General features: G+C 34.3%; 1 protein-coding gene and 2 pseudogenes across 1 annotated transcript; 1 reads left to right on the top strand and 2 right to left on the bottom strand.

Annotated features, from left to right (window-relative positions):
• Nucleotides 1-917: 917 nt before the first annotated feature.
• Nucleotides 918-1,403, top strand: LOC114741226 (NAC transcription factor 47-like). The gene has a single exon (XM_028929477.1). It carries the CDS (start codon nucleotides 918-920, stop codon nucleotides 1,401-1,403), a length of 486 nt encoding a protein of 161 aa, XP_028785310.1.
• Nucleotides 1,404-4,349: 2,946 nt separating this feature from the next.
• On the bottom strand, nucleotides 4,350-8,025 carry LOC114741227 (beta carbonic anhydrase 5, chloroplastic-like; annotated as a pseudogene).
• A 1,186-nt stretch (nucleotides 8,026-9,211) lies between these two features.
• On the bottom strand, nucleotides 9,212-12,660 carry LOC114741225 (uncharacterized; annotated as a pseudogene).
• Between the last annotated feature and the right edge of the window lie 452 nt (nucleotides 12,661-13,112).

Raw genomic sequence — 13,112 nt, 5'->3', positions numbered from 1 at the left:
GAAAATATGTGGAAAATTTTTATTGCAACCCAGAAACTTGATCGTCTTTAAAGAATTATATTCTTAGAATTCATGATCCTTAAAAATAATTAGAAGCCATAGAAGGTCCTCAAATATTATTTTTTCTTCCCTTTTGTTTAATACTTGCTAAAATGACGCATATCAAATTAATAGTTTTTATCAGATATTTGATCATGCATTATAAATATAAGATTTTAACACGCAAATCTATTCTCTGCTTTGATTTTCCGTACAAGGTATGGATTTCTTCCCCTGGATTTTGAAAACTAATAAAGGATTTTAGGATTTTCATCTAGAATTTTTTTTTTTATCATCAATTTTCATCTAGAAGTTACAATATGATATTATTTTCTTTATTAGGCATGATCAAAGCGATTTGTACTTGGTTATAAGGTATCATATCATTTTTTTTTTTTTGATAAACATATATGGTGACAAATGTTATTTGTTTACCAATACTTTCTTAATAACTTGGTGTTTATTATCTACTAGTACGCTTTTGGATAAAATAAAGTAACACCTTACAAAAATTTAACAAAATCTAAAACAATTTAAAACCAATAAATTTGAGAGGATTTACAAAACTGTAAAATTTAATTGTACAATTTCTTAGTCTTAAATATACTGTATTGCTTGGCTTAGGTTCCTTCTACAGTTGTTTTTCTTCATGTCCGTTTTATTTTTTGGGCTCTTACGTTCTATCTTGTTTTATCTTAAGTAAAGCTCAGTTATTAATTAGTGTATGTATCTTTTTATCAGGTTTAATAAAATTTACCTTTTATAAAATAAAAAAAACCTAATCTTCTTTTTATATATTGAGCCAGATTGTTTGCCATACATCAACAAGTAATCAAATAACTATATCAGAGAATAAGAAAATGATTTCATCATATAAGATGCCAACTGGGTGGAGATTCTGTCCAGAAGATCATGAACTCATCAGAGATTATCTTTACAATAAAGTCATCCAACAACAATTACCTTTCGAAGGCTTAATCGCAGAGTGTGATCTTTATGGAAATGAGAATCCCTGGGAAATCTGGGAATGTTTCAGTGAATATGTGGTTAAATCAGTTCACTATGAAGATCTGTACGTATTCACAAAATTGAAGAGAAAGAATGCTGGAGCTAAGAACGTAGAGAGGAAGGTAGGATTAGGGTCTTGGGAAGGAGAAGCTATTGCCAAAGAGATCATAATCAACAATTCTAATAATATGAATCAAAGTGTGGTTATTGGATTCATGAAGAGGTTTCGGTTTGAGAAAAGTGGAACTCATCAAGATGGAAAATGGATCATGCACGAATATTCTCTTCATCCATCCCTCTTTCCTTCTAATTACCTCCATGTGAGTCTTTTCTCATTCAAAGTTTCATTCTCTTAAATATTATTCACTGATCAGCAAAGCTATATTTTTAATCTTTTAACTTTACACAAATTAAAATTCTGTTTTGATGCCTTAATTTTAACGTGAGACAAAGTTTTATAATTACTTGCCTCCTTTTTATTTTTCATGCCATACTTCAATTTTATATTTCTGTTTCTATTGGAGTTTATACTAACTAATAACATTCTTTTTTTTTTGTAATTTACAGATGAAAGATTATGTTGTCTGCAGGATAAGACAAAATTATAGAAATATTAAATTACAAAAGAGAAGAAAAGAGTCTGAAGAAAACCAACAAAAATATCACGAAGAGCAAAAGGATCATAATCAAACAAACAAGAAGATAAGAACAGAGCCAAAAGAAAATATTCAAAGACCAATTTCTACAGGAAAGAAAGATAATCAGAGAATTCCACCGGCCAAGAGCATGGAAGAAGAGACAAACACGTCCATAGATGACTTCTCTTCGTGGTTAGAGGCAAACTTAAGGTATGAAGAATAATAAGGATAATTATTTTGTTATAGAAGTATAATATAGTTAAATTAACTAAATTGTTGGATTTAATTGTAGAAGTTTCAAAATTCTCACACACTCTTTTATACATAATTTTAAAAAATTACTCATATCCAAGATTTCTGTGTGCTCTCTCCTTCTTTTTGATTATATTTCCATAATTGTTTTTGCTTATATATATATATATATATATATATATTTACATAGGTTTTTCTCAAAACAATCATTTCTACATGTAATATTCAGGCACATGCACTTATCGTATTTTTATGATGGAACTTGATGAAAATAATGAAAAAAAATCAAATACGATTTATGGAAAAATCATATCTTTTTATTTATTGAAGTCTCACTTATAAGTTTCCTTAGATAATAAAGTTTGAGTATTGATTTAAATTGTTCATGAAAAAATTTTCTTGCGATGTAGTTCTGACGATGATCCGGAAGGGGAGAAAGAAGGAAATTCCTCTCCAACAAATTTGAGTGATGATAAATATTTTAATTTATCAATATCGAATACATTGGATAACGTAGAACTTTTTGTGGAAAAAGACCCCAAGTCTGATGATTTTTTTTCCTGGGCTGACAAATTTTTTAGGTTTGTATATTTATAAAATCATTTTCCCCTACTGCATGTTTTAATATTTATTATTTAAAAAATTATCAAAAATCATCTACAGATTTTTTAATTTTATATATTATTATTCGAATTCATGTTGTAAAATTATTACGCACAAACACCATGTTATATTTTTATCTATATATTGTTATTTGAATTAATAATGTTTTTATATGTGATTTTTACAGTGTTGTAAGCTAGGAACAGAATGACACGAGATGTTGCCAGTGTAAAGCACAAGAAGCAGAATTTAAATGTGAATGAATGTGTTGTAACATTATTTTAAGTGAATTTATAGATAATTAGATTATTGAATCTCATGTTGCCTACATTGATTATTGTAAGCCAAATTATTTATAGTATCAAAATATATATTGAAAATTTTCCTCATTTTATATAACATGCTCTCCTTATGATCATAATTTTTACTTAAAAAGCCACATGTAATTCAATTTAAAAAAAAAAAAACAAAGAGCCACTTGTAGTTACGAGAGATTCATGTGGCGGAATAAAATTGGAGTCTTACTTTTACTTATATATATAGGCTTTTTTAAAAAAAAAAAAAATACAACCAATTTTGCCTGTAATATTCAAGGCAAAAGATTATGCATTCATATTTTTATCATACAACTTGAAGAGAAGTTACAATGAAAAGAATATTTTATAATTTCTTTATTTTTATTTATTTAAATCTCATATATAAGTTTCTTAAATAATACGACTTGAGTATTCCAATAAGATCAAATATTTATAATAAATCAATTAAATATATATATATTGAAAATTTCCTCATAATTTTCACGAAAAGATCCACATGTAATTGTGTCCCAGAAAACAAAGAGCCACTGCCCGCTTGTAATTACAGGAGATATACATGTGGCGCAATAAAATTGGAGTTTGGAGTCTTACTTTTACTTATATAATAAACAAAATACATAAACTAACAACAACTAAGTAAGATAGAGGATAATGACAGAACACATATCACTTCAAAATACTTAATTAGCTTGTTAGTAATTCTGTTCAAAAGTTTCAAAATTCATTAAGCAAAAAATTTGTCAAAGGACTTGTAATGTTGGAGAAAATAAGTTTGTAAGTGAATTAGCTAACATATCTCACTATATATTTTGCAGGGGGGGAAAAACAGTTTTGATGAGAAAAGACAAGGAAATTTCGCCCACCAACTAATTTCGGTGATGAAGAATATTTAAACTTGCATATATCAAGCTGTTCTCAAAACAGAGACTAGTCTTCATGGATAAATTTTTCATTTGACCAAACGGATTTTGCAGGGATAATATGCTTTTAAAGTCATTTGTTTTCTGAAAAACATAGGTTTGGATATTTATTATTTAAGTACCACGAAAATAATCATATGAACATTTTGTATATATTATTATTCAAGTTCATGTTATAAAATTTTTAACATTTACACAACCCCATCCGCATGAATGAATTAGGTTATAAGATTACAATGAAATTTTGAGAATTCTAAAATAGTTAAATGACAATCAACAATAAAAAATTGATGTACTGCTTTAAGGTGTGAACTACTTACATGTTTGACCAATATAAATTGATGTTTTACAACACACGTATACATTATTAAATGTCAAGCTCCATACATTGAATATTGTAAGAATAATCATTTGTAATATCAAAATTACATCACTTAAATAAGGGAAAAAATTTAAGTTAAATATAATACAAATGATATGTGTGTGTATTTCAGGCTGCTTGTTATGATTTTTTTAATAAAAAACTGATATTATACTTCCAGTCATATTTGAGCAATGTGGAACCTAAACAAAGGCAATTTGCATAATTCTTTTCTTTCTATAATATTAATACTGACAAATTTATTTAAGGGTTATTCATGCTCTCTACTCAACCCAACATAATAATAAGTAAATGTATAGATTATACAATTACCTCACTTGGAAGTATTTATTTTAACAGAGCAATAAAATCCACTACTAAGGAAAACAAAAGCAAAAGTTTAGCACCAAACCACTCTGTCTTTCACTACTAACACATCAGTTCCTTCTGTTTTCATTTTCATGTAATCCACAGTCCATTTCTCAAATGAGCATTCAACAAAATCATAATAACCGCCATGAATGAGCAGTTCTCCATTGGACACCCTTTCTTCTATCCATGGATAAGTAAGTAGGTTCAATAAGGAATGGTTGAGTGATTCCTGCATAAAATCCACTTGAATCCTTCAGGCTCCATCCGTTTTCTTTAAGAATTAACATTTTGCAAAGGCTCATTCTATATCACTCAAGAAGTTGATGGAAAACAGAAAACTGTGATGTATAATTACGAAAAACAAAGTAATACATTAGCAGATAAAACAATTAGACAAAATAAATTAAGTCATTCACCTCAACATGCAAGAGCAAATAAATATATGACAACAATAATAAGATTAATCTCACTACTATGTGAGGTTCGTTAATTGTACAACGTCATTAAGATCTATCATCAACTAACTATTAAGATATATCATTCATCAGGGAATGAAGATATTAGACATTATGAATACATTAGCAGATAAAAATATTAGAAATTATAAATTAGGTGATTCACCTAAAGCACATGAAATGTACCTTCTCACAATGCCTGCACCGCTGATCAAAGTCAAGGCCAGAAGCAGCAGTCTCAGTTTTTATTCTAGCATTTTTTCCAGCAACAACCCAGCTTTCTAAGAGGCTAAGGAATAAAAATAACCAAGTAAGAAAATGAAACGTAATTTTGTTTATCACAGAAAGGAAAACAATATTTATATTTATCTAAGTTCAACCTTCCATTTGCATCGTCTTGCATACCCATAAGAGCACGAATTCCCCCGCAGCAGCTGTGACCAATGACTAAGATGTTCTCCACCTACAGTGAGAATAAGTTTTATCTTTCAGATCAAACAAATATAAAACTATATGTTGTCAGAACAGAAGGTTATATATCTAAAAGCTGAAAAGTCCTCCATGTACATAACACAAAGTCACAAAACCAAGCTACAAGTTTTATTGCAACGTATGGCTTAATGTTATTGCTCAAATCCATTTATGTCGCAAATTTAATAATCATACGCAGATGACCTAACATTGCTGCTACTGTGATATATGTTTCCCCTGCTTCCTTTCACATATTGAGCTCAAAACTTGTCACCCAAGCAGTTCATTGAAGATATAACACAAGATCAACCAGTATTATAACTACGATAATTTTATTTCTCTCATCCTAGGTTGTGAATGGTCCATGAGAATAAAATGAACTCATAATCATAGTTACTCTACATAGCGGATTTCAAGGTTCTCATTGAATTTTGTAATGAACTTAGATAGCTTTACGGCTGGGTTTAAGAAATGGAAAAGTAAATAATTAACAGACCAAAGAAACAAAATGTACAGAGATAAATGAATAACACCATTAAAGCTCCCGAATTTATTGGTAATAATGTCTTACTTTCAGTGTGGTCACAGCAAATTCTAGAGCAGCATTTGTCTCCGATGGTCCATTCTGCATCAAGGAATATGGGTAAGACTTTGAGGGAAGGCAGGGTCTACCTCCCAGTGCAACAACAATAATAGTTTCGATGACGTAGGCGTATACCTCGAATGAAGTTACCAAATTAGCAACATTCCGAATCATGAAAGCTTCACCTGGTTGAAATCCCAGAATATATGATGGGCAAACCTAGAGTCTGCACAAGCAATGACCATGAACTGTTCTTGCAAATGTTAGTCAAGAAAAATTAATTTCACCACAAGACAAATTAAAGCACTTGCCCAAAAAGATAAAGCAAAACACAGTTGAATGCTTAGTCAAAAGGGTGGGGAAAGACACAAAGAGTAATTACCTTTGGAAATTGAGCCTGGGCAAGATTTTGGAAATGTTCTAAGTTTCCCCTGCCAGAAAGCAGAAACCAATCTTGAAGAATTTTATTCCATTTATCACTATTAGAAGCAAAACGCTTGTGAACAAGGCAATACTGAAACTTACATGTATTTATTCTTTTTAAAACTTAAGAACCTGTCCTTCAGATCATTAAATAGATCAAGCCCCTTTTCTGCTTCTGTCATAGTTTCTGGATTCTTGTTTTCCTGTTGCTGGTTAAATCCAGGAGGACCCATGGAGGCCTTCAAATCTGAAGTTTTGTTGCTCCTACAAACATAAGAACAATGCAAAAAACGGTTTTACTGGATTTCATCACAATAAGAACAAATCGCTTTGTTATTCTAACTTTGACTTCAAAGTGTTGATACAAAATCCAGAGTAGAATTATAGGTTCAATTAAACCACAAAGAATTAAAATCGAACAATGAAACACCATGGGATCACATTACACACATCAGTATTCAATATAGAATAGTGATTAAGGGTTTTGGTGTTATCATACAGGCATAGATCGCTCAAGTTAAGCGTATCCACATATAAGACACGCCAAGATCAAAAGTCTTATATTCCTTTTCAATCTATGTAATTTACCCATTGTTGAGGGGAGCTTCAAAGTTTTTACAATTTAAGATGAAAAAATGGTAAACAACAACCGATCCATCTACTAATAATTTCCCTCCCGAATGATTTTAACTCAGAGCTATTCTTATAATCAGACAGGTATAAAGATCGTCACCACCAAAGAACCAGGGGATTAGTTAAGAACAACCATTCTAGACATTCCTGTTAAAGTAGATAAAAGGAAGTCAACAGTAAGCAATCTAATAGTAATAATTTCACTTTAAGCAGATACCGAGGGGAAGTTAACCACTAACCTCAAACCCTTCAACAATCTCAAATGGGTGAGCTCGGTTTTCCTTATTTCCAGCTTAAACCTAAAGATCTGCCACAGCAATAGTCGTACAATGAGCTCATTCAGAACAAAAGAGCATCCAGGAGGTAAATCATATAACACAACAGAAATACCCTTGAAGCCCTCAATGTAGCTCCATGAAGCACAATGCAGGAAGAATTGAAGGGTAAGGGTAAAGCAAGGGGCTTGGAGATGGAAACGAAGGGGTCACCTGAAACCGAAATTGGAGCAGCAGAAGCGGTCATATCAGAGAGCCCAAACAAAAATGGGTTCGCTTCTCCTTCAGTACGAATTGAGAATTGAGTGAAATAGTCATGGCAGGGGAATTATTTTAAAGGGTGGATAAAGTAAAGTTTGGATCAGGACGCATCTCCGAGTCGAGTCGTCTCCAACAAAAACGGAGAAATCTAAATTAAGAGGGAAAAGAAGAGAAAAAGTGAGAAAGAAAGACACTTTTGCACCGTAGCTACTTCATTCACCACAAGTTCACCAGAATACCGTGAAGGTGAAGCTTTTTCCTTTTTAGGGTAGTCATTCTCAAATTCGGATTGTCTCTCTCGTCCCACCCTCCTGAGGTACGCGACAAACAATTCAGTTTTCCACCAATCTACCAGTATGTTTCAGTTTCCACTGTTACACTAGTTGATCAGTTTTAATTTTTGATTCGAAGTTGATCAGCAGTATTTTAAAGTACCTTAAATTTGTTTTGGATTCAGATGCAACATATTTTCTGATAGCTCTTCCCCCCCCCCCCCAATGCATATGTATAACCTATTTTAACCATGTTAAAAAAGTATATTTTTTAATTACATTTTAACAATAAATTTACAACGAAGGATTAAATTTTTTTAGGCTAAAGTTGAGGCCAAAAAAATTGATGCTATCTTTCCATTTAAAAAATAATTTTTTGTCATTAAAAAATAACAAATAAAAAACTTAAAATTTAAGGTGTCCAAAAGTTACTGTTACAAAAAAGTAAGTATTTCGTATAAAAAGATGAACCTGTCTTTGGAATATACAGATCAGCACGGCACTATAAGAGGATCACAAGTTCCCATTGACATTTTGAAAACAACACGCACACAAAGTGACCTTGACTTTTTGTCACAAAATGTAGGCCCCACCCTTTTTTATAATAAAATATAAGCCTTCCAAATGAAAAAAAGAAGAAGAAAAAAAACAAAAAGAGTTCAATGGGATAACATTGAATTATGGGTCATCACCTTTATTAAGTGATTCATATAAAAATAAAACAAAAGTAATAATTTTAGCTTTGGTAAATGTTTACTATTATTAAAGTATCCTTTGATTAAAGACAATCTTATTTACTAATTTACTAATATTGTAATGTGCAGTTGAAGCGCAAGAACATGATATACTATTTATGTAGATTAAAATTGGACTAAGCTACTAAAAGGGATTAAGTTTAATAAAAAAAACTTATTCCACACAATGTGACCAACTAAAATTTTTTATTGTAAGAAGTACTCATATCCAATACTTAATAATATCTCGGATGTCATTGGCTTTAATAAGAGATATCTGTGCTTGTGTTTTAAAAAAAAAAAAAAAAGACCAAGCTTTCTCTTGCTTTCCTTTTTTTTTTTTTGGTTTGGTTGTACAAGGTCTAAGTAATACCCAAAAGATATTTAAATAAAAACCAAACCATATTTTAAAAATAATTTTACGGTATGCGAAATAAATATGTGAAGGAATTTGTCTCAATTACAGGAAAAAAAAAAAGCTTTTAAAAAGCCCTTTTTATACCTTTTTTTTTCAGTTTCACCAATTTATGCTTCTTCTTGTTTTTTTTTTTTTAAAGGTTCACCAATCCTAAGAGGCACATTCAAATTTAAGCTTGCATCACGTTTTTATAGGATTACTCAGAACCATTATTCATGCGGCCCGAGATGTGCATTCTGAAACTGACAACTGTGGGACAGTGAAAAAATGAGTACAAGAAAATCCCCCTAATCAAAACAATTAGACAAAAAAACATTAATAGTTACAGACTAAACGAAACTGAAAAATATTTGGAGAGAGAGAGAGCAAACTCTCTCACGTTGAGAGGGTTTGGACCCTGATTATGATCACTGTGCTTCCAACATAAAAGAAGCAGCAATGAACAGATAGAAACAAAGAATCAACTTCCCTAGACAATGAGATTCTGAAACAGGAAGCAATAATTTTCACATCAAGTGATTGTTGGAGAAAATAGTCTTTCAAACAATCAACTCCCAACTGATTCATTTTCTGCTAATTTTTCCTTTTGATCAAATAAGGGGACACAATCAGCATTGGGACCTCCTTCCGATTCATGTACCCAAGTCTCCATTCAACATATTGACAGAAGAAAGCGAATTTTCATGTGATGAAAATAAAGATATATACAGTACTTTCTAGAGTCATGGGCTCTCTTCTGTTTTTATAAATAATCCCATTACTTAGATCTAATACTTCAGAACTCACTACATGACTATATATCATAAATGCATAGGTAATAATTCAGAATGCAGAACCACCATTAACACATCAACATTTTCTAGAGACCAACAAATAATCCAATCTTGAAAGCGTGTAGCTAGGCCTCAATCAGAACATAAACCCTACAACGTGAATGGAGCTATAAAGTCAATAACATTTATCAACAAATCAGACAATCTCTGGAAGCAAAAAAGAGCACAGAGAAATCAGTGCACAGCATCTGGGTCATCAATTCACACGTAAACTGAAAAATGCTTCACAAATGACCAAAGAAAACAACACACATAATGAACTCATGATGGATCTAGTAAGTAGCTTTTTGGGTCAGCTAAAGCAAGTAGACCAGTCAAGACATAAGAAATATGATTCTCCCTTTAGCCATGAGCATTGCGTACTAACCGAGTACTTAACCTTGGAATAGTCCTAACAGGCCTGGAGGTAGAATGAGGCAAAGGTAAGAGCATATAATACAATGGAAAAGCATTATATTTAGTAGTAAACCAAGAAATTGCTTCTTCCAATCTTTTCAGTTTCAGGGCATCCATAACTCATCAGACAGATATAAGCAAGATACAGGTCATTTGCATCTCTCAAGAAAACAAAAGCAAAACCTGCAGCCAAGAATACTTCTACAACCACAGAGACGCAGAGAGGGGGGCAGAGAGAGGGGGCAGAGAAACACATGTATGCATTAGAAAAATAATTTATAAACTAGATTAGTTAGCACCATCAATATACCAATAAAAAACCTAAATAACCAAAAAAAAATATATAAGACAATACATAGATGTATCAAGACTGTGATGGTTACATACCGGAGCTAAGAGAATGTGTTATTACAAATTGATGTTTGCATGTAGATACATTCGAAACATAGAATACTTAAGTTGTCATCGGCTATTGAAGCAGATAATGATGGTTCTCGAGGAGAATGGCAATCTAGTATTTCAAAGCACCAATAAGGCTATCAACCAGCTAATATAAACATATAATTAACTTGTAATGTAAAGGATAATAAAGTTAGATTTTTATCTTCACATGAAGCCCCCATAGTTTATTAGGGAGTGTGTGACTATTAAACTTCAATCACTGATATATATATATATATATATATATATTTTTTTTTTTTTTCCTTTCTGAAAGGTGCAACCTACCTCAGAAAAGGCAACCCAAAATATTTCAAGAAGTATGCACAAATTGCCGCAAATTATTATAAGATTAACTGGAAGATGATTTGCAGTACTTCTTACTACAGCACTTACAAGCATGCATAAACTACAAATAGCAAAATCTACAACAGTGAACCAAAATACAGGCGGCTTTAAATACTAGTGGCCCTTAACCTTGTCATCTGCCACAACATTGAGAATGGGCAAGCTGTTAAGGAATTCATCAAGACCCTCAAAAAATGCATTCCCTTCTATATTCTCCTCAGCATTTCCAGCCACATTACCATCTCTTACTGCCGGGGCCGGCTCTTCCACCTCATTACTAAACTCCACATTCAAATCCAATTTCCCAGATTCCCTGCACCCCTTCTTCTCGAGCTATTTGCAGCTTTTTTACTCAACTCCGCCCTCACAGTATTTGGCGCACCAGACCCACCGTCTCCAACCACACCATTTTCTAAATTGGCATGTCCGGACCCACTCTGGCTCCCTCTCCTAGTTCTTTCAGAAAATGCCCTTCTTGCATCACCACCACTAGCATTACCAGAGCTTCTTGCTTTGTTCTTAGCCCTCTTCCTCGCCCTCTCATCCCTCTCTCCCCAGTCAGCATCATCCGAATCATCATCACTTGGCTCAGAAAATTCAATGAATGCAGCAGCAGCTTCATCATCATGATAAAACCAAGGTCCTTTCTGAGATCCCCTTCCTCCTCCTCCTCCTCTCAAAGGGCATGCAAACATTGCAGAAAATGGGTCCACTGGAATTAGTCCCACTTATGTCTTTGAAATCCCCTGAAAACCCTAACGGGAAAAACCCCCAACAGCAATAATACGAATCTTTCCCCGCCACCGGCGGCGTCCGCACCTTCACCGCATGAAATCCCTTCTACAGCTCTGGCACCTTAGAGTACAGTCCTCGTACAACGTCGGGTACTCATACATAACGTAACAGTACGGGCACGCCGTCCAGAAACTCGAACCGGTTTCAGACTCAACCGGGTCGCTCGTCCGAGCTTGCGAGGTCGTCCCCGTCGTCGCAATGTTAGGACTCGGCCTGTTCTCCGGCACCAGCCCTCTCTTTGGGCTTCGGGCCCCTCTTCGCCGGAGTTCGCTGCTGCTGCTGTTGCCGCTGAACAAAGGGTGGATTAGGCATCGGAGTTGGGTTCGGAGTCGGAACCGGGTCCGGTGCATGAACCGTTGCCACCGGAACAGTCTGCGGGGGAGGGGCCGCAGGAGGAGGGGCGGTGACCAATCGCAGCTCGTTATCGTACATAGCCTTCTTAGCTGGATTGGAGAGTACAGACCACGCGTCATGAACGAGCGTGAACGCATGGCTAGAAAACGCAAAAGGGTTACGATGAGGGTCAAGGAGGAGAGCGAGACGACGGTACTGGGAGGCGATGTACTCGATATTGTGAGTATAAGGCAGAATCTGGAAGGATGCTATACCAATCATGGAGGCCATTGATCTGAGTCTCACCGGCAAGGAGGGTATCGATGACAGCGAGCAGCAACTCAGAAGCGTCAAATGTGGGATCGGACTCACGGGCTCGAACCGCGAAAGACCTAGCCCCGTGCAGATCACGTGCACTGAGGAGCTTATTGGCGGTGTAGAGGCCACCGTTCGGCTTCGGCTCTGCTGCCACTATTGTCCATTTCTCGCGGTGGTTTTGCGCTTCGATTGACGGTGTTGTGAGTGCTGATTGTGTGGGGTTTGGAAGAGATGGGCGAAACTGGAGAGAGAGAGGGAGGGGTGGGAAGAGAGAGGGTGAGAGCTCGGTTCCGAAATGACGAGGAAGGACAGATAGGAAGGAGGAATTTACTGGGCAGAAAGAAGGGAGGAAGGGTAGGATCCAAGGGTATAATGGTAAATGAAGTGGGGGAGATAGGCGTTGCTGATGCAAAACACTGCCACATTTACAACATGAGGATCTGTGCAAGTGAAGGGAAGGACGAGAGTTGGATACTTCGGTTCAGTGCTCAGTTTGTGACCGTTGACTTAGGTGTTACTGTGTTGGAATGAAAAGTGTATTTACTATGAAATATTATTATCCTTACGTATTTTATGACATAAGGGGCATATCCCTTATTCGATTTTAATTATAAAA

Source organism: Neltuma alba, unplaced genomic scaffold (genome assembly GCF_004799145.2).
Source record: "Neltuma alba isolate B1F8T4 unplaced genomic scaffold, ASM479914v2 tig00003321_pilon, whole genome shotgun sequence".
Taxonomy (NCBI): Eukaryota; Viridiplantae; Streptophyta; class Magnoliopsida; order Fabales; family Fabaceae; genus Neltuma; species Neltuma alba.
The sequence above is the reverse complement of the archived record's forward strand: the minus strand, read 5'-3'. Positions and strand labels throughout refer to the sequence as shown.